At 42.4% G+C, this 23009-nt stretch overlaps 1 protein-coding gene across 2 annotated transcripts in view; it reads left to right on the forward strand.

The window, feature by feature from the left end:
• Nucleotides 1–23009, forward strand: part of fibcd1b (fibrinogen C domain containing 1b) — a 107143-nt gene that overhangs the window by 21631 nt on the left and 62503 nt on the right. The window contains exons 2-4 of one of the 2 annotated variants that reach the window (XM_062412218.1): nucleotides 5859–5942; nucleotides 12320–12799; nucleotides 21060–21219. In XM_062412218.1, coding sequence (XP_062268202.1) covers nucleotides 5859–5942; nucleotides 12320–12799; nucleotides 21060–21219 — 724 coding nt within the window. The remainder of the gene's footprint in view (nucleotides 1–5858; nucleotides 5943–12319; nucleotides 12800–21059; nucleotides 21220–23009) is intronic. The other variant, XM_062412219.1, reaches the window with a different exon arrangement.

Here is a 23009-nt window from a genome sequence, read left to right on the forward strand (position 1 = left end):
ATAGAATAAAAGTTTGTACCTCGGAAATTTTTGAGGTGTTTTTATGTGAGACTACAAAGGTCTGAATCAGTTTCTCCGGAATGTTTTTTGCCAGATCCCTGGTCAAATGTCTGGAAAATGTCAGATTGAGTCCATGTGAGAATACAGCGTGGACATTTCCAGAAAATCCACAGCATGCAAATGGACGTGTTGGGCAGGCTGTGGCTCAGCGGGTTGTTCTCAGCTTGGAAGCAGAGAGGGATGTGGATCAGCGGGTCTTTCTCGAACTATTAGTCCGTTTGATCCCAGTCTTCCCCTTACACATACCATAGTGTCCTTGGGCAAGATACAGACAAACAAAACAAATTGCCTCTGCCTGCTTTGTGGTTCTCGTAGAGAAAATGCTGCACATGAATGTGTGTGTGAATGGCAAAATCCATACTGCAAAAGCACTTTCAGTGGTAATCAAGACATTAGAAGTGCTACGTAAATACAGACCATTAAACATTTGATGACATATCTAATGCATGATGGACACAAAACTTAAAGAATACAAATATCTCAGGTGCCATACACATAGAAGAGGCCAAAGAAGCTGTCAACTGGGAAAGTGGATGGGATTCCATATGGAAGGGGCCCTTTGCCAGTGTCAATGTGCATAAACAAAGACATTTGATTTACGCATGAGAATTGATAGGCCATGTTTTCTCGTTCCATGCTCTACCCGGGCTCCGCCCCCAACCTAAATCTTCCAGACATGTTCCTGTTGACGTGAAGGTGACTGACTCGGGAAATCTCTCGCTGAAATATGTCTTCATATTTGAAAGGCAAACTCTGGGAATTGTCCGGATCCAATTTTCTGTTCATGTCAGAAAACAGCTTTAGATTCACATATACAGTAGATCTGCTAAATAAAGTGAGAAACCTGGTTTTCTTACATCTCCTTTAGCCAAAGGAGCTGTGTGTCTATCCATGGTTTATATAAGGGGCTTTAATTTACCTTCCCGTTGTAAGTGTGGCACGTCTGGATGTGTTAAGTCTCGGTAACGTGTGTTAAAATATAATTTGTTTACACCTCTGAAATAGCTGATTTCTGAGCTGATTTAAGAAAGGTGTTATCTTGTTAATATAGAAATTGAAATACCCATCCTCATAGATACACTCACGGGTGACTATTAACAAGTAAGTCACTCTGTTTTACCAAAAAGAAAATAAGAATTAGGTGTAAAAACAATCTGAATAGATGAAATGAAAAACAGAGCACCGACGGAGCTGCCATTATTGGATGTCACATATTATCTAAGATACTTAGTCTTGTTACCAAATCACCGCCGTGTCCCAGCTTCTACACGGAAACTGTTATTTCTGAGCCAGTGGCCAAGTAACAACAACAACAAAAAAAAAGTCTCCAGCTCTGTCATCAGCCATTAGCCGTACGGGGAATATTCCCTTTGAAGTCTGTAAAAAGCTGCCATGCTGCCCATTAAATCCTCAACGGCAGTGTCCTCTAAAATAACCAGACCCCAAATCTCTGTGGTCTGCAGAACAGAATACAGATGCTGGCAAAGTAAACACCTCATCATATTCAGCAGTGCATGCAGAATTCTTCTGTTTGCCGCTGCTGTTTGAATTCCATTTTGTTTCATGAAGGGGGTGGTGAAGGTTCAAATATTATTTGGGTATAACTGCACTGTGGCTCTATTGGCTCTATTGTTGTCTGCTTCATCTGTTTAATGCAGTGGTTTTATAAACTAGCTCATGCTAAGTACACTTCTATATGATCATAGTCATGGCTGACTGAAATTGTAAAGGTGGCCATTGGTGTAAGAGGTCACTCTTGAATACTATCATTGAAAATTAAATCCAATTCTGTCATCCACCACCTAAAATCAACAAGTAACCATTTACTACAATCCTATATAAGTTGGGACACCGAATGTTGGCGAACTGGTGTGGAGGAGGCTCAGGGAGCACCTCCTGGTGAACCAGGGAGAGGGGATTGGCACAGTTGAGACTAGTTGGCCAATCCACTCTCAATGGTTTATCTCTGGCAGCGTGGAGCCCCGCGTCGGGCGCCACTGTGTCAGTGTTCGATGCCACTGGGGTCTCACCACAACAGCCAGAGACAAACCATTCGCTTTTCAGTATTATTTTATTTTCACCTCCATAAATGGTTACAGCTGGAGCACAAACCACCACGAAGGCCCAATAGTTCCCATAAATCAAATCAATCAGCCGCTAAATTTTACAGTCATAGTCATAGATATATGTCCCCTAAATAGGCTTTTAAATATAACAATTAGTCAGGTCCACTGTTTTTTTTTCCCTTTTTATCTCAATCCCATGTTAATTTACAAAGTACCAAAGTAAACTGATTTGACCAAAGCTATCTGTGAGCATTATGATCACTACCATCTGACATCAGATGTCTCACCAAAGGTAAGCAGTTCCACCCATCACATTAGACAGGTTAGTGTGGAATAGTAAATTAAGTAAAGTAAGTAACACAGTCTAATCCCATGCAGGCTATAACTTAATATATATAAACTATAACATTAAATCCTGTGTTTTATGGGTCATGTCCTGATCAAGATTTTTTCGGGCCCTGATCCCATTACATCGGTTATTTATGGTACTTAAAATCTGATTAAGAGTTAATGTATCTGACACAGCTAGAATAAGCCGTAAAGACTTAAGCTCACACTTATTTTCATTAACTGGTACTGATTAAAAATATATTTAGTTAAGCTATTTCATCCTCAGCCATAGTTCATTGTTACACTCTGCTGGATTTGTTGGCAAAGCAGAAACCCACAGCACACTGGTGGTTGTACGGCGGTGTCACAGTGTGGCGTCTCACAAACTATCTTTGACGAGGACTGACAGCAGTGCGCAGAGACACACAAACGAACACAAACTTTAATTTAGGCCTGTCATCACGTTAATTACGGTTACAGCTGATATGAGGAACCACCAGCTGCATGTTTGATATATTATTTGGCGACAGTGACGCTCAGCACATGTTTAAAAATGAGAAGCTGCAGATTTTCTGCAGGGCGATGCAAATTCTAATAATATTTGCTTGTGATTATTTATGTCAGAGCCTATTGCAAACATGGACACCTCCCCCCTCCACCTGATGTACATTTTCACATACCAACAGACATCATCCAACTCAATTAGAGCTTTAAACCATGGTAAAAATGGAACTTCAGAAAGATATATTAGAAATCGCAAAGGTTAAAGTCTCAACCACAAAAAAATTAGGACAAAGACACGAAAAATGGTTAAAAAAACATGTGTTCAGTAATTTATTTCGGCCCACTTATGTTGTAAAAATGTAAATGGCCCTTGAGTTGGGAAAAGGTTTCCCCTGTGTTAAATAATCAGTAAAAATCACAAGTTATTATGTCCAGAGCCTTTTTTACTGCTTCAGCTTAGTGCGGCGGTTTCGAACAGTCCTCGCTAAAGTCCTTGTCATTCAAACACCCACACAGGGACTCACACTTAATGGTATTCAGCAAATATGTTCTAAGAACAACACTTTAAATCAATCAAAAGAGCTTTAGATGGCGCTAAGACCTCAGTCCGCGTGCACGCACATGCCAACACGGGGGTACGCTCATTCGACAAAGAGCGCACGTATCCGTTCAGTCGTGTCCAGGATGAGCCTGAGCTCTTCCTGTCTTCTAAGACGCGGCTCATCAGATATGATTCTGCCTATAAGGTCCGACCAATAAAAAGCTCAAATATTCTATTAAGTGTAAATCCTCTCCAATGGCGGAGCTTGCGGAGCCAGATTAGGACTAGACAAACACTGCCAAGCAGTCATGTCCCGTGCCGGGACCACTGCCAAAAAGCAGCCCCACAGATACTGATGTGTCGCTGTGTGTGTGTGTGTGTGTGTGTGTGTGTGTGTGTGTGTGTGTGTGTGTGTGTGTGTGTGTGTGCACAGGCAGCAAAGAAACCCAATGTGAGCATTAGCAGGCAGGGGGTGAACAAACTAAAGCTCCGATACGTGCCGCTCAGAGTAATGGGAAGGCAGTGTGTCAGTGATCTGAGTGGGAAGCAGCTGCAACACACCATCTTTGTTCTGTGCGCATGTGCTTTTTTTTTTTGTGTGTGTGTTATGTTTTTGTATCTATTCCCCTCCTGCAACAAAGCAAGCACACACTGTACCATTTGGCTCCGTAATGGCGCACAGGTGTGCTCACCTCACAGCAGCAGGAAAACACTCGTGCCCATTTCTGTTTCCATCGGCGGGTTTTTTTAACGCATTAATATTAATTCCAATTTAGTTTACGGCGTCGTGGACTTGTTAGTTTGTTTAGCCGCTTCACTGTAGCGTGTGTTTATTTAGTAATGATAGCTGTGTGGCTCGTCTGTGGACTGGGAGCACAGGCAGCTGCAATGTTTTAGGCAGAACAGACACAGATTTCTATCAGTGACCCGAGGCTGCTCATTAGAATTCAGCTCACCTCTCCCGAATCTCGCCCCGTCTCTCTCCTCCCTCCAACTTTTCTTATTTTCCCCTCTCTTTCTGGAAGAGAAAGAATCTTTGAACGTAAAACAATGGGAAAACTGCCGGTGAGCCATCGCAACAATCAGTGTGTGATGAGCATACACAGCATTTCACTCACTGACAACTGAAAAGAAAACACAGTTGCACACACACATCTACACTGTGCATGCTCTCTCACAAACAAATATGGTATGCTTGTGATTTTAACAAGAAATCAAATGTGAAGAAAGTGTTCAGGGGGTGGAGCCACAGTATCAAGGTCCTGATGATGCACGCACTCGGCCAATCCCAAGGCCCTGGCCACATGTGTGCAAATGCAATGTTAATATTGCAGGTCAAACTTCACCAGATTTAAACTCCACACAAAGCAACTCAGCGATATAAAAAAAATGTTTTCTTCTGAACCACATTGTTGTATTCATTTGTTGCAGTTTTTTGTTGAATTAAGAAATCTGAGAAGTCAGCTGAAATGTGTTCTCTGATAGAGAACACATTCTGATACATTAACTGCTTGTGTTTGCTGCCTTCTATTGTAAATTAGCCAGTTGTGTGTGTGTGTGTGTGTGTGTGTGTGTGTGTGTGTGTGTGTGTGTGTGTGTGTGTGTGTGTGTGTGTGTGTGTGTGTGTGTGTGTGTGTGTGTGCTTTTGTGTTGATGTTGTTGTCCCAGGCTAATTGAGCAATTCCACAGTGGGAGCAGGCAGTGTTTAAGGTTACGGAATGATGTGCTCTCCTGGTGCACTTACAAAGCCCCCACCTTTATAATTACTCTGCTTTTATCTGTACAGCTGCTACAACCACTCGGACAAAAGCACGTATATATGAGCTGCACACTGAGCAATTCACATTTTTCACACAAACGCCTACATTTGCGTGCATATGAGAACGCGTTCCTCCACACCTCCTGAACCCACTCAGCATTCAGGGAAATACTCGTTTCTTTTTATTCCTTCTCTTTTTATTTCTAGTTGATCGGATCCGTGCACTGAGGATTTGCAAATCTTTCTCTGAGAAGATGCATTGAGCCTGTCATAAACTATTGAATTCAATGATACCTCTGAGATGTACAGATGCCTGTTCAGATCTGTCTTAGTCATTGTGCAATTATGTGTGTAGGTAGTCGAGGTTTATCGGTGCCAGCACCATTTCTCCTTAACAATGATTTTTATATTACATAAGGCTTTGAAAATGTGCTGTGCCTTGCCCATCAGATCCAAACCCTGTCTCTCAGTGGGATTTTTTTGCATGCATGCGTATGTTTGTGTGTGTGTGTTTGTGCTCATGTGCTTGCATGCTTGACTGCACATGTGACTTGAACAAACGCCAACACTGGTGGCCCTGTCTGTTTGTCCCACGCAGACATTCTGTGAGTGTGTTCCCAGCTCCTCCCAGCTCAAACATCGCTGGTCTGACTCAGATACTGCCAGGGAGACCCCGGCCAAGGTAAGGCCCTGTCATCCACCACGTACACATGCACACACACAGGCGAGAATGCATGTGTGCACTCCTTAACGCATGCTTTGTTTTTGCACAACAATTTATGTTCACTTACATTTGAGACTTTTCGCAATTGATGTCATATTGTTAAAATTGTCAAAATACTCAAAGGATATGACAGATTTCCATCAGTTAGATTGTAGAGAGGCCATGTATGAGATCAGTGTTAATAAAAAATATTGTGATTTTAACTTGTAAAAAAGCCCAGTACCAACTTCGTGTCACTATTCATCTCTCAGTTGTGATTGGTTAAGGTTTGTGAACTGACACTATGTAGCCTCAAGTTTGGCAATTTGGCCATGCAGCCCCATCAAGACCTCAACCCATTGGACAGTAGTTGCTGTCAATCACTTGGTTCCTACGCCAGTTATTGGGAAACGAGACACAGCATTTAGTCACTGCTCATTTACTCACTGCTCTTTACAACTTTTCCATGTAAGTAGTAATTAAAACATTTATAAATAAAGCTTATACAGAAACTTTGTAGAACTGTAGCGTGTTCTTTTGTGGTCACGGTTTGTTAAATAAAGTTCAAATGAGAACTGACAGCAGTTCAGCTGTTTACTGGGACAGTCTATGTACTGGATTTCTCCCTTATGTTGTCAAGTGCCAGTAGTCCACTGACCCTATTGGGTTTTCTGTGTTTTTTTTCTGTTCATAATAGTGAAAACTGAATATAGAGCATATGCTGTCTATGTAAGATGGACGACATGGGTGCTCAAAGCGTCGGGATCGCCACCTGGTGGCTGGCTGCGGTATAGGTTATACAACGAGTGCAGCCATCCTAATAAATGGGATATGCATCAAACTAAATGGACCAAACTAGATAGTACTTAGCACTTACTTATTTCTTTTCCATTTCTTTTCTTGCTTTGGTGTAATCCCTTCTGGAATACATTCACGATTTGTAACCCACTACTTTTTAAATTGGCGTAGGATTTAATCGGAACACCTGTCAAGCTGTATGTCTGTACAGGATACAGCAAACATCAAACAGAAAAGAAATGGAGGGACTGGATTGATGAAATGTTGTTTTGTATTTGAAATCCCTTCATTAAGTTCTTTAAATGTCGTCCTGTCTTTGTATTCCACCACCTTCCTCCCAGTAAAATCAGGGATTCACCCTGAACTTGTTTTCACTTGCGGGGGAGATTTGGTTTAACTGATGACGATTTTCGTCACAATCCGCTTCTTTCCACCGCTTCGGTGTTGGCAGTGCGGAGGATTATTGCATATTACACATTTCATTTTGCCACCGAGCAGCGGCGGTGGCTCAACCTCCGCGCGAGGACCCAAACACACAAGAATTATGGGATTAGGCCCTGCAGATTCTTTGAACTGTGCCCAGTGATCACGGCTGTACCAGGAAAAGGAGCCTGGCAGAATGTGGGAAGAAGGTACCCACTGAGTACTGATGTGAATGTGGAATTCAATCTCGAGGTGAACGAAATGGAAAAAGGAAATGGGATTGGTAAAAAACTCTTTTTGAAAATTGTCAGTTTGAGAATCACAAGTGCTATGTGCCAATGTTTTGTAGTCAAGGATGTTTTATGTTCACTAGATGGCCAGCTTCAATTTGAATGTCTTCCTGTGTGAACATCAGTCTGTGTCCACATATGTGTTTGTGTGTGTGTGTGTAAGTTTGTGTTCAGAAATGAAAGAGAGCTTGCGAGATTTCTGCTGGTTTCCTTCTCACCCAATGAACAGACAAAGCCTTTTCATCCGACCCTTGCCTGCCAATGCTCTTGCGTGGGAGAGCGCCATCACCCCCCCCCCCCCCCTTCTATCTCTTCATCATCAGAACCCCCCCCTCCCCTTTTTTCTTTTTCTTAAAAGAGGAAAATCCTATGTCGTGGCATGAGTGGAGACAGGAGGGGATATGAAAGTCAGACACTAATTACTGAATGGGCTCCTGCTGAGAGATTGAGAGACTCATTAAAAAAAAACTATGTGTTAAAAGGCTACTTGCATCCTATTCTCTGTGTCATTACTCTTCTACAACTCTTGAGCCCCATCGAGAGCTTACCGCTGGGACATGAAGCCAGTTGCTTCTTGCATTTTATCTCTAACCGACCAGGGAGGGAGAAAAAACCACACTCCTTATTAACATTATTTTTTCATTCAATTCATTCTGTCAGTCTGATCTCATAAAAAGTGGATTGGTTCTTTTTTGGAAGCACAAAAGATCGTCCCTAGGCCTGTTCCTTCATTCAAATACAATATTAGACCATTCCTGGCAAGCAAATATTGAGAGCAGCTGTCACACTAGTACAACAACCAAGATTTATTTTATACATTAGCGGTTCAGCTTTAACTGTAAAAACCCTTAAGCATCAAAAAGATTATTACAATGAAAAATAAACAACGAACTGGGACACCATCTGAACAGGTCATATTCCCCTTGGGTTCCTGAGTCTCAGCTATATGAGTCCCACTGTAACTTGACTAAGGTCATATCATGGGGATGTGTTGCTGATTCTACCTTCAGAAGATGGTAAACAACGTTATGGATGTTTTGACGGACCACTAAAAGGGTGAAAGGGTGAGATTTCTCCCAGTGTTACAAATGACCTGTCTGACAGACAGATGGGTGTGAGAGAGAGTGACAGCATGGCAGAGAGCGCTGCATGTAGGTCGACAATGAAGCAATAGTTAAAACCATCAGTATGCACATTAATATTATATAGTGTATGAGAATATTACAAATAAAAAGACTAAAACTAACAACAGTTCAATCTAGGTATTTAATGGGAAATGCTGTGTCGACCTATTGGTCTGTGTTATTCTGTTGAACTCAGCAGAGCCGAAGGTGTGGGGTGAGTGTACCACCGCAGTCTCACCACAACAGCCAGAGACAAACCAGTTGCTTTTCAGCATATTTTTATTCTGTACACACAGGTGAAAACATAAATCAAACCCCTACTTAAACATGCCAGCTATTTCAGCTGTCACATCGGCACTGCTGCTCAGTCTCTCAGTGTCTCTAATCATGTGTGTTCCTTGTGTGTCTCCTGTCTCCCATGTGTCTCTTTGCTCTGTGTGGCAGCACCGCTTCTGCCTTTTGACTCCAGGGAGAGCCCATTGTCCAACTAGTCTCAGCTGTGCCAATCACTTCTTTCTTGTTCACCTAGTGGTGCTCTCTGATCAACCTCCACACCATATATATATATATATACACACACAGAGAGAGAGAGAGAAAAAGATAGAATGGCTCAGACAGATTCCAGTATCAACATCTGAAGCCTCAGTCTAGAAGAGCGCAGTCCTAGGAACAGCTGAGATACTGTGCAGAACCCTCAAACTCCCTGCCCTCTGGCAGAGGACCAGAGTTTCGGGAAGACAATGCAACCCCCCAAAGGAGGTTGAGAGGGAGATCTTTTTTTTTTTTTATAAAAACAATTTAGAATCATCAGCTGTGTGGCACCTGGGCACCACCATAACAGCCCCCACCCAAAGTGTAAATCCTGCCTCCTCCATGTTAGCAAACGGGACTCAGGACAGACTAAACAGTAAAAGTACACGTCAAATACATTTTTCTCAACAAATGGTCTCTGTGATTTTAGATACTGATGTCTGATCAAGTTTCAGAGATTGACCCACCATTTTACCAGCACTATATTTGCAGGACCTCTGTAACTCCACTTGGCCGAACCGTTACCTCTTTGTTCCTTTAAGTTTAGCATGGGTTTAGTATCTGGGGACATAATTTAGTCTAGTTTACAGTGGATTTTTAAAAAGTTTCATGAGAAATATGTTCTGCTCTTGTCTTAGTTGTTCAGAGTGTATGCAGATGTCTGCCAGCTCCGTGTGTGTCTTGCTGTCAGAATAAAGACAGCCAGCGTATATCTTTCCCCATATTAAGTATGCTAACATTCACTTTGCTATGAATTTAGAGCAGTGCCGATGATGGCTTCCACTGATGTCTTGGCCCGCTGGCGACAGAGCTCAGTCAAACTGTTCTAATGTAACATAGATGCCATTCTGCAGAGTGAGGCCATTATACACATTATGCAGAGCGCACCCACACACAGATCCCTATGCACACATAAATACAGCCAAGCCAAGTAAAAACCACTCGGCTGCACCTGCACTCACATTCACACGTGGGAAAAAAAAAGCAAACCCACTAAAACACTGTTTGACATGCAAGGAGGGATTTCATAGTGCAGTCAGGGTCTCCATGTTGAGTTAGAGCGAGGCGACCCCAAAAAAATTGTGATGTGCAGCAATACTCCCCGGTAGTGCTTTTCTGGGATGATGTGTTTGGGTGAGAAAACAGGGAGAAGTGGGAAGGTTCTGACAAAGCAGTGCTCCAGTTTTTTCATGTGCAATATGTGAATGCGCTCGGCTGTCTGTTGCAAGTCTTTGGCACAAAGAGCCGCATTCAAACTGTGTGTGTGTGTGTGTGTGTTACGTGTTGGAAGTGTATGTGGCAGGAGAGCACTGTCAGTATGCCGTATGTGTTTAAGTGTGTGTATGTGTGTGTTTGTGAATGGTTTCCAAACCATTTGGACAAACAGAGCCTAGGGACAGTTTCCAGTGGCAGTGCTTAAGTAGCGGTGTCCAGAAAAATAACAGCCACAGTGGAGCTGGCTGTCGCAGAAAAACAATAATGCACATATTTAATCAATGTGCTTAGTGGATGTTAGAACCTTAGTTTTTATTTCAGTACACATATTAACTCTATTAACAGAACGCGAAATATGATAAAAAGTAGCAATTATCCTGTCACAAAATGTTGTTTCTCTTCAGTCCACAATTAAGATTTATTGTAGTAGTCTACCCAATTTATATGTTATTGTATTCACCAAGTTTGTGCTGTTTGTCTCGTGGGCTACATTTAAAAAATAAAAATCACAGCAAACATCTTATTTTCTGTTTTGTGAACATAGCACACACACATACACACAAAAAGCACAGGCATGCAGCAGTGACTCACCAGGCTCAGCAAAATTTGCTCACTGGCCCCAGGCCCCGTACGTGTCTGACCATGTGGATTATGAATGAAGCCAAGGGGGGTACAGATGGGACTGATGTGAGCAAAAAAAAAAAAAACATCCCCGGGCCTCACATGAACCCCCTTTTTTTGTGTGTGCATTTGCCTGTGCTGGACTAAGGAAGGATACAAGTGAGGCCTGTGTGAGAATAAATCACCGGGTCTCACATAACACTCCACGTGTACTGTCGACCATGTGGGCTAAAAAATTGGAAGCCAATGTTTGGCGTATTCCCTTCACACTTGTTGTCAGATAGCACATTTCCGCCCCCACATAATCATTTGGCCACTTGCAACTTTTATTTTTATGTCTTCTTCACAAAGACTATTGGGCAAACAGGCTGCGGATTTCCTGCACAACGCAATCGATTTTCCCCGTATTAAAGGAACCATAAAGCTTTCTCGTAAAGCAGACCATTAGCTGTCTATTAGTGTGCCTGGCTGTGCTTGTACAGCCAATTTACATATTAATGAGCTCGCTCTTGCTCACACTTCCGCATACAAACAGATAACAAGCACACACTGACAGGCACACCGGCCCACACATTCTCATAGAACATCCTCCAGTGTGGAAAAAGATCAGAAAGACATCAGTTGCTGATTCATGTGGAGGAAGATACGGTCAGGGGGGATGGATAGGCGTTGTTAATCATGCATAGGTGGGCCATATCACTCTCTTCTCTTGACCTGAGTGGGAAAATGGTGCCAGATCATAAAGGGCCTTCATCTAGGCATTTTATAGTCGAGTTAATGGAGACTTTGTTACCGGTAGAGGTCTGCCATTTGCCTCTAAGACTACGCTCCTCTCCGTCCATTCATTCACATCCTATTGGCTGTGAGAGACACTTTAGTTTTACTTTCTCTTCCTGGCTATTGCTTATTCAAGGCTTTTTATTGTTTTCCTTCCTGGCAATGAAATGTAAAGACAGAACCGTGGTGCCTGGGCTCTATGTTTACCAGAATGGCCTCAGGTCGGCATCCTCCATCCAGCTCACCACCACCACCGCCACTCGACTGGCGGGCACAATGTTGGGACAGAAGTTTTTCTTTAGTTTTAGAGAATTTGGATTTTCGAGAGGTCTTGCAGGCATTAACATCCTGTTGCTGCATAAATCATTTAAAACTACATTTTGACAGATGGAAATATGGTTATAGCACTGAACACTGACAATTTTTCATTCAGAATATCCCCAGTGATGAATGGGAGTTATTTCTTTTTTTTAATAAGGCAGGTGTTGTGTTTTTATGTTTCCGCATCTATGAATTTATCATCACCCTTTTTTTCTCTTCTTTCCTTCCCCCTTCCCTCTCTCCTCCCTCCTTACAGAGGATGAGCTGCAGCTACCTGCTCTGTACCATCCTCCTCTTTGTGGCTGTATTGCTGGCGGTCACTGTGACTGGCACCATCCTCTTCATGAATCACTACCAGGCCCCGCCCATGTCCGATGGCTTACCCCACATCTCCACCAATCAGGACGAAGCTAACGCCCTGGTCACCGTCGAGAGAGGCGACGGCTCTCGCATCAACATCTTCATCGACCCCAACTGTCCCGACTACAACAGTAACTTTTTGCGCCTGGAGGGCGTGCAGACGTCGCTGCTCCACTCGCTGACCGACCACGACTCCGACCTGAAGTCGGTGAAAGGCCAAGACCGGGCTCTGCTCGTCAGCCTGGCTGAGGAGGTGGCCAAGCTGTCGGCACACGCGGGGCAACTGAAAATGGACTACGAATCCCTACGCAGGGGGCAAGGCAGCCTGGGTCAGGACCTGAACACGCTGCAGACTGAGCAGGGTCGCCTCATACAGGTGAGACACACACATGAACACACACAAACCGGTTTACTGACACACAATCTAACAACACAATGCATATTGGTAATAAAAGTACACTAGCAAATGTCCGAGCAGATTCACATAAATCACAACTGAGATGTACGAGTAATAAAAAAAGATTATAGATTACAATGACATAATCCTGAAAGAAAAAATGGAGATAACGTAAATCTTGAGTCTCTTAACATTGATCTTGAAAAAAAAAGGGGCATTTCTGTAATTCTAGTGCAGTAACAAATATTTGTATTTCTAGTCTAATCTTCTTTATGCCAAAAAATATCAAGTTAAATACTTAAGAAATTAAATAAATATACGTGATTGGTTTGTGAGGTAATAACAGAAGATCCGAATCCAGCGTGCAACACTCAATACTGAATTCCCAAGTGATTGACCGTACAGTGCCCGAGGACTGGATTGTAGAACACCGATCGATATGTATTGATTGTCAATCCACCTTCAGACATGTGGTGGCTCATCGGACTTGCGAGTTTCCTCTATGTTTGTGTTCCTGTCTGCCAGATCCAAACACCATCATTCACTAATCCAGCCTCAAGTCCACCATGTTCATTTCTCCTCGCAGTGCATACTATCAGGGAAGGGGAGATTAAAGTGCAATAGGACATAACTTATGCAGTCTAGTGATTGAAGATGAGGTCACTGGGGGGAAAATACCCGTCATGAAGAAACAGAAAAACCTCCCAATTAATGCAATAAGATAACGTAATGTTTCCCCAGAGGAATTAGACTCCACATGAAAATATAATTCGTCCTCCTTTAGTTTCACACTGTCCACATTGATTTATCGACGATACATTTCCTTAATGTGCGTGGAAAATCTTTCCGCTACATGCCCGTAATTTTGGCCCAATTGGCTCAGTCTCTCTATTCTGCAGTAAATACATTTCATAGCTGCCAGCCTTCTTCCAGCCAGGCGCCTTTTGCTCAGGGTTGAACATTGTTTAGAAATTGCTCAGGAACTCGCTCGAATGGTCTACGCTGTCCGTCTCCATGGGCAAAAAAAAAAGCCATGGGTGCTGATTGTTAGCACAATGGAAGCAGAACGAGGGCCAGTCCCTGCACTGCTGTTAATGGGGTGTAGGTGGCACAGTGCAGTGGGCACAGAGGCTAAGTGGAGGTAGCGCTAGCAGCCCAGAAACTCTGGGTGATTGATTTTGTCTTTGGAGGCGAGGCATGTGGCGTGCACATCCGCTGTTTCTGCAAGACACCACGGTGTGACTGTGTGATCTATGGGCCACCTGTGGCCAGGACTTCTGATTTATACGATGACATGGAGCTGACTGTGTCGGTGTTAGTAATAGGTCTGTGTGAACCACAGCCCCTTGAAGAACAGTTGCAGCCCTGCCACGTAGACAGAAACCCTCCCGCAAGTCCTCGAAGTGTAGGGCAGCAGAATCTGATTGCAAAGACTTTTGGACCAATCAGTTCTGATTTTTCAAAAATACGCATATTCAATTCTATATAAATCGAAGCCTAGAATAGAAAGGCAAACCAAAGCACACCTATGTGCCCTCAAATAAATCACACTGATTGGAGAAACCAGGTACAAAGTGGAATATAACGATATATTGAACTCAGGTTTTCAGAGTGACAGTCAAGGAGAGGTATATTGCTGGTGTTAGCTCCAAATCTAAACTCTGATATAATGCTGTTACTCGTTATTGCCTTTTGTTATATCCTGTGGAACTCAAAGTACAGGGGACATGACAGATCACCCGCAATGTTGTTTTTTGCTGGATTCCTAACTCTCTACAAAATACAGAACAATGCAAGCATCTAAATGATAGATAAATATAGGACGATATGAACTCATTTGAATAATGACACTTTAAAGTGAATAAATGATGCTTCGAACGGGGCCGTTTTTTGACAGTTTCAAATAATTTTCATGTTGCTGTAGTTTGGACTGTTCATTATTTTGGCATAACGTGTTCGAACACGTTAGGTTCTTGGAACCTCCCTTTCCTGAACATTATAGGCCCAAGAACTGAACCCTGAGGCACACCGTATGACCAGATCTCCTTAGATTCAAAACGATAATGGCAGCAACATAGCGGATTTCTGGACGTAACCTTGCACTATTTCTCCTGCCATAGCATTTGGAGAAATGGTAAATGGTTTGTGTTTATTTAGCGCATTTCCAGTCTTGATGACCACTCAAAGCGCTTTACATTACAGTTTGCCATCCACCCATTCACACACACATTTCTACAGTGCATCCATTAGCAGCGCTTTTTTTTGTTAGTTTGTTTAGTTTGTTAATTTGTGCCTTCATTACCTTAGTCTATAAATCAGTATTTACCTTTAAAAAGGATTTGAGCTTTCAAAACGAATTCCAATAAATTAATTAGCCCACTAATCACCAACTTGCCTCTCAGTAACTCTCACCTGCAAATGACTAATAGGCAAACAACATGTGCATTGAGATCACTCACCACATTTAAAAAGCAATCACTAACTGACATTTGCTGTGTCTCAGTGACTTATATCAAAGTCTGAAAAACAAAGCGTTTGCTATTTGCTTGGCTGCTTGTTGACAGGAACAGATCTGTGCCTTGTGTTTACAAAAAGAACGGTGAATTCTTCTCAGCACCGCAATATGAATCTTTAAATCCTATCTTGACTCTTTTAAAAGGTCTTTTCAATAACCCTAGGTTTCCAGATCTGATCACCTTTCTCATGACAACAGGTTGAACTTTTTCTTATTTGCACAAATAACATATAAAGGTTTAAATGCCGTCTTGTTGCTGCTCCAACCAGCACGGTGAACCCTGATGGGATGAGCACAGAGGTGTTGTGACTTGCCCAGCTTTAAAAAATGGAAGGGCTAGATCTTCTTCTGCAAAAGTCCAACTGTCATTATATGTCTCTCACATACACGTCCGACTTGACATTCAGCTAAAAGGGTGCAAGAAGGTGAAAGTCTTGGAGGAAGTACATGACTTAGTGATTTCTTTGAACCAGAGGGTCGCAGTTTAAACTGAATTGTGTGCCTGTGGAATACTGATGCTTTGAAACAACACCCACAACTGCTGCTATGGATTTCCAGGCAAAGCTCTGCTGCTGTAGAGCAACCAACCTTATCATCTCAAAATGTTTTTTTTTTCATTTTAACACAGCCCTTTGAGGACTTAAGAAAGTTAAATTCTCTGCTTGTTGCAGCATTTTAACCAGGGATGTGATGCACGCAACTTCAAAAGCAATAGAAGTAGATAAAAGTCACACACAATACGGAAACGTATTTCAACACGGCAAAGCGGTAGCTTTAAAGAATTAGCTTGCCAATTCAGAGGAATTAGGAATATCATTGTTTTGAAGGATAAACAATATTGTAATTATAATACAAAGGAAATTTGTATTATAATTGACACATTTTGTATTACAAAAAATATGAAATATCATCACAATTACCTTTTTGCCTTCACAATGAATAACATCCTTTCATATTTTGCTGCAATATGAGATTAGCAATTAAAGGAATCACTGTTGTTCTTTTTTAATATAATGACATTAATTGAGTGGGAAATAAAATAGAGACCATGTTGATGAATGCGTGAGGGAGTGTTCGTGAAGTCAGACCAGGTCAGTAAGAGATTTATTTCCACCAATTTATTTCATTAATGATGCTTTAATCTCACAGCTGGACCCTTAGCCCCCCCACTAAACGACACGCGGGTAAAATCAAAACGCCCAATCAAAGATCAGAGACTCTGTTGATCAGATTTGCTATGAAAACATTCCCCTTAATGCGTGAAGGTTCTGTCCATCATTAGGGTAATCTTTTATTCATTGTTTCTGTGCTGCAGAGAACTCCTGTATGCCTCGGATCTCCAAGGCACTCTAATCAGAGGGATACAGTTACTGAGGCAGAGGTTCACTGAGCTGCTTTCTTACCACAAGTTAACTCAAGTGTTTATTGACATTTGGTGTAAGTGCAGCTGGACTGTAAACCCCCCCCCCCAAAGCACATCTGTAAGGGTAAGAAGAAAGAATGTTGACGAAATATATGACACCTTGTTGTCCTGTTGATCCAGGACAGTATTTTGAGTTCACCCTCTGAATTCAGAATGTGCCACATCCTGCTGTAGCTTATTGGCATAAGAGAAACAACACACGGGGAGAACAATTAGCCACCAATATCCCGTTGAAGAAGAGGTGGTGGGGACGAAGACGAGCTTCTGCAAACACAGCTACAGAGAGATGAAGTTCAGGATGAGAATAAACAGATCTAATATCTGGATGGTAAAAGTGCAGCACGGTGAGAGAGGATGGGGATAAGAGTCGAAACATTCAGCTCGACTGGATCTTTTGAGGCTGTGGATGTAACCTGACTGCAAGATGGTTTTTGGTTTGAATCCCAGTTCAGCTGGGTTCTTACTGTGCAGAGATGTCATGTTCTCCCTGTGTCAGCGGGGGATTTCTCCAGGCACGCCCGCTTCTGTCCACAGTTCAAAGACATGCAAATTGGACACTTTAAATTGACAGTTGGTGTACATGTTTGTGCGTCTGGCGACCTGTCCAGGATTTACCCGCCTCCCACCCGAGGTCAACTGGGATTTGCTCAAACCCCCTACACCATAACCTTAAAAAGGATAAATAGTATAGCTAATGGATGGATCCATTGGACACATGATGTTTCTAAAGCCTCATATTCATTAATCGATATTTCAGTCTGGCAGGATGTTTGAGACCTGCCCTTGTTGCAGAATAAAACAAAAGTTCAGTTTCATAGTCTTAATTGATCTATTAATTGTCCAGTCTCTGCCAAACATTAAAGATTTTTCCCAAATTTTAAGGTTTAAATTAAATTTGATTTGTCTGATCTGTGCAAAACCCAAAAATATTTCCTTAATAAAACAAGCTAAGTATGAAAATAGTTAATAGATTATTTTCTGTGATTAAATGGTTAATTACTCTAATTGTTTGGCAAACTGGATTAGATTTTACAACACAAAAAAACTGGAAATTAATATTAAGCAGAAACATTCATATTTTTTCCATTATAGCACATGTCCTGTCAATGCAGAGGGTTTGAAAGAGGTCCAGGGGAAGTACAGTGGATTGAAGTTTTTCTCATTACATTTCAAACCTCTGGGCCACTTGGATTTATATGCGAGGCCACGGAATTGTACAAATGTGCTTGAGGCTTTAAATTATTTTCAACTTGCGAGGGCTCTGCCAGTCGAGAGGAAAGAGAGGAGCGCTGTGACTCGATGGCTCCTCTCACTTCTCCCATTAGCTCCTGCAGGCTCCAGTTGACTGGACAGCATTCGTCTCAGAGGTGAAGATGTTCTGTTAGGCAGATGGAGACCGAAATACTTTTTTTACCCCCCCTTTTTTATGGGACTCTCAACTTGCCGGTTTCTGCCTCGCGACTCGTCTCTGGTCTGTGACCTCAGCCGCACAGGGATAATTGTTTACTTCACGGAACATCTGATTCTGACCGAAAAAAGGCAAACCTTGTCGTGTGCTTAGGCGAAAAATAATTCAGCCGTGTGTAATGCAGTGAAGTTTAGCCCCCAAACTGCTTTTAAACAGGAGACACAACAAATCAAAAAGGAGTGCAGATGCAGTGCATATTAGTGTGCGGATCAGGTAGAGCTCGAACAGGGATCTCTTGTTAAAAAATGAGCCTGCAGCGGATCTGATATAAACACCTAGATTTGCCTGGATTTTAAAGTCTGACTCGTAAAAAAAAAAAAAGGCCCCTCGTGTTTCGCACTGTGGTTTAACTGATTTTGTGAGCCAATGTAAATTCTGCCTAACGAGAGCTAATTACACCGCGATCCTAATTGATGTGCCAGTCAAGGCTTAGCATTAAGATGGCAGACACTCCTCTGCTATTGTCTCTCCCTTCTCACACACACACAAATACACACACACACACACGCTGACAAACATACAGTGTGTGCTTACCAAATAAATTACACCTCTGGAAATAAATTTGCACGCAGGGAAGGTACACACAAAGTTTAGAATAAACCCAACAGTATAATAATAGCAAATCCTGCAAGAAAACAACGGAAAAGTTTGCCTAACCCCCACATAAACACACACACACACACACACACACACACACACACACACACACACACATGCACAAAAGTTCCTGCAAAACAATGATACATCCAGAGAACAGAAAACAGCTGTGTCCGGCTTCGCTGCTGTGCACAACGGGTCATTTCTGTTGTGTGTGTGCTGTGCACGTGTGGTTTTTCTTTGTACTTTCACGTGGGCACTCACATACTGTGTCTTATTTGTTCGTGTCCGGTGCGTGGGTTAAAGCTCCAGTGCCCATGTAATGTGATTGCAGTGCAGCTCGCCATGCCTCAGAGGTGTGTCGCATTGTTATTGAGGCCAGACAAAGGCCACCGGAGTTTGTGTCTAACGCAGCTGTAACCGCTGAATATAGCTACGCACACATGCTGTACCTTTGATGGAAGACCATGGACTCCTTATACACGACTTTGAACGCTGCAGGTCAATGTGTGTGTGTGTTTTTTTTTTTGTGGAGACTAAAGTAAGCTAGTTTGTGTGTACGTGTGAGCATATTCCTCATACCTTGAATAGTATGGCGTATTCCTGTATGGGGCCCAACACCTGGCTGCACCAAGGCGTCAGCCAACTAGGACAACGTGTGAAAACGACCTTTCCATGAGGAACAGTACATAAAGGGCTGCAGGAAACGGAGTGACCACAGCAGATCAGAGAGGTTAGCCCGCTCTCTGCCAATCCGAGCACACACATTCATCACCAGCCTTCCCACCGGGCTCTTTGTGCTTCACACAATTCACCGGGGTGCATTGTGGGACGAAGGACCATGTGGTGTCTTTGCTATATGCGATTTTTGCACCTGTGTGTTTCCTAAAGGTCCCTAAAGGACTCCACCGTACCAGTGGTTGTAAAGTGTATGTTGGAGCCCATTAACTGCAAAATTAGTTACTATAGATATAAAGTGCAGTCATATTATTTTATTATATTCCAGGCAGCCTTTTAATTCCATGTTCGATAGTTTTTTATAAAAAAATGTTTCAATGTCACACTGTACATGCAGAAGGAGCTACTTTAGGGTCTATCCTTGCTGGTGTGTTCAATGGTGCTCTGATATTTGAGTTGCATCTACAAGATTTACACTTGAAATCCCAACCACAAAACCAATGCATTGATTTGAATTCTCACAATCAAAATCAGCTTAGATTTCATGAGTTTTTAAATTGTAAAAATGAATCTGTTGATAATTTGCATTAAAACCCATTGGACTTTCCAAATTTCACAACTCTAGAGACTATATTTCCAACTTTCTTTCACATTTATAAAGTTCAAAAACACAATTTTATGTATTTATTCTAAATGTCATACTATTGCATTAGTAAACCCTATCTCGCCCTGTCAGTGTTTTCCATGAATGAATTTGTTCTGCCACAGTTTCAAATCAATCCCAGAAAAAAAAAGTACACTACCGTCCATAAAGTGTGTACCATCCATGCAGACAGTTTCAGAGGCAGTTAATAATTATCACTCCTTTTATGGGAAAAGCTGTGAAGAATTTGAAGAAATAAAATCTAAGGGTTCTTCCCTGTAGAGCTTCCTTCAGTTAAATGATGAGTCCCTTCATGCACTGTGATGAAACTGTGAACACTGGTGGTTACTGTCGGATTTGCTCGGAATGTTTTAATAAAACAGGTACCAGTGATCCATTCAGAGTGACATGTTCATGGATCACTGTGTGCATCAAGTCACTCAGATATATAACAGAAGAAGAGCAAGTCACGTATTTCACTTGTTCTTCAGCCGCAAGGACAATGTGATTTCTCGGTAATATCACTGTGGCTATACTTGTATTTTCACAAATATGTTTCTTTGCCTGGAACGCTCTGTTCTGCTCTCCACAAATACCTCATTACTCCGCAAACGCGTGTCCTTCGTATCAAGTAGCATTTGGATTCAGGGCAGGAATGGGGGACTCTGCCGCTGACAATTTAACAGTTTTTAAACGTAATGAAATAAATTGAAAGCGCCGCGTGTATGCCCGAAGGTTTTAAAGACGCTCGGTTAATAATCAGAGGTAATGAAATGTATGCACCATTTATAATTATTCAGGTAAAAGACAGCATAAACCCCAACGCCACTTCACTTTTATATGAAAAACTCAACTGTAAATATGTCTTTTTTCCCACTGTGTGTGTGTGTGTGTGTGTGTGTGTGTGTGTTGCAGCTGCTGTCAGACAGCCAGATCAACATGGTGAAGGTGGTGAACTCGGTGAGCGACGCTCTCAACGCCATGCAGAAGGAGAACGTGGGCCTGAAGGCGCGCGTCAAGGCCGACTTGCAGAGGGCGCCAGTACGAGGGGGCCGTTTGAAGGGCTGCTCCAATGGTAAGAGAAATTATGCGTGGTGTGATTTTCATATACAGTATGCATACTTGACTTGAAAGATTGGATTCCTCCTTCCTAGATCTGTGTGTCTGCTTTTCAATTCGTCCCCCTGCCTCCGGATTTATAATTCATACACCACTGGCTCCCGTCGTATATACATGTCTGACCTTCTGCCACTGTGTTCCACTCCAATGTCGTGATCCCTCACTATGTTAGCCAGACTCCACAATCCTGTAAAATGATATTTCAGTGTGGTCTGTCCGTCATCCATCTTACCACATATTCATCCAACCCCACCTCCCCCCGGTGATATCAGCATGCTTCCTCGGGCCCATCTCATCCACATTATCCACTGGCCTTGGTAGAGATGTGAATTTTTTCACTGTACATGAGGAATGACTTGTAGGTCCACTGGGCTGTGTTGCTGTGAGACAGAGAAAGGCCTGAGGCGTCATCCCATTGGACGGCTTTTAACCAGGCACGGTACACCCAGTGGCATTACCCTGTTGGGTTTGCCTCACATCGGCAGCCACAGAGTGAAGGCCGATCATGAACAGCATACAGCCTGGGATAATAAAGTGACAGAGATTCCACGCACGTTTTTTGGGGTCCAGTGAGACTCCGGAATGTATGTGTCACACATCTGCAAACATGAGGCCACAGTCATGTACTTAAGTTGTGACCCAAAGAGCAGAAGTATATTTTCAAAATTTCAGACTCACTTTTGTCGGTGAGAACCTGCAGTTCTTCACACGACGTGTACGCTGTTTTATTTATAGCCTACTTTACAAACAGTTTAGGTATGTGGCCTCATCAGACTAATTGATGCAATTGGGTAATTATCTGGCACACCTGCCACCTATCAGCTGTTGTTTTCTCAAACCTCTGTCGACTCCTGACAATGGTGTGAAAGTTAAACTGAATCATCCGTCTGTTTTGGAGAAACTCTTCTGCTCTCCTTCAGTTCTAGGACAGGACATGTTTCCCATTGAAGTAAGAAAATACTAATGTTGATGCATCTTCTACTCTAGTTATATAATATATATCCACCACTTTTCTCTATATATGACCTTAATGCAGAATTGTATCAATTTTTTTTATTCTGACACCTGTAGAATTAAACCATCTAAGAGGGCTTTTCACACCCACCTTTTTATAACAGGTGTGAATGGATCATTTGCGGAATGACAATTTTAGTTTTAAACAGTTCAGACCTAAGGTGGGTGTGTATTACAGATGGTTGTGGAGATTGAGGTATGTCTCATGATGTATGTCACATGATGTATGTAGCATGATTGGCGCAGCGCAGCTCGAGTTGCCTGCCAGAACTAGCTCGCAGGCGTTGCCATATGTGTGTATGTCATACAAAAAGGAATTTTGCGTAAACCTGAACCCTGGTTCGGCCCATGGTTGTGGACCCCAATAATTTACATAGTGCTGCTGCAGAGACACTTTTGGAATCTCCCAATCTGGTGAAGTAGATTTTTTTCAGATAAAATGATAGATTTCAGTGATAGATCCCTTATGGATTGAAATAAATCTCTGAATCGTTTAGTTTAATGAATCATTCAATACCCATTGGATTATGTGAAAAGCTTGAAACGGGGCTGTTTTTCTTAACATTTGGAAGCTGGATATTACGGAGGTGTGTGGTTTTAATAGGGCAGTGGGACACAGTGGCTGAAGCTCTGTCCATGGTGCTGAAAATTTGAACTGGTGGTTAAAGCTTTTGCTTTCAGATTTATGCCTCACACCACCTTCCAGCCTTAACACAGTTACACTAAAATGCG

The sequence above is a fragment of the Platichthys flesus genome, chromosome 19 (assembly GCF_949316205.1).
Source record: "Platichthys flesus chromosome 19, fPlaFle2.1, whole genome shotgun sequence".
Lineage (NCBI taxonomy): Eukaryota > Metazoa > Chordata > Actinopteri > Pleuronectiformes > Pleuronectidae > Platichthys > Platichthys flesus.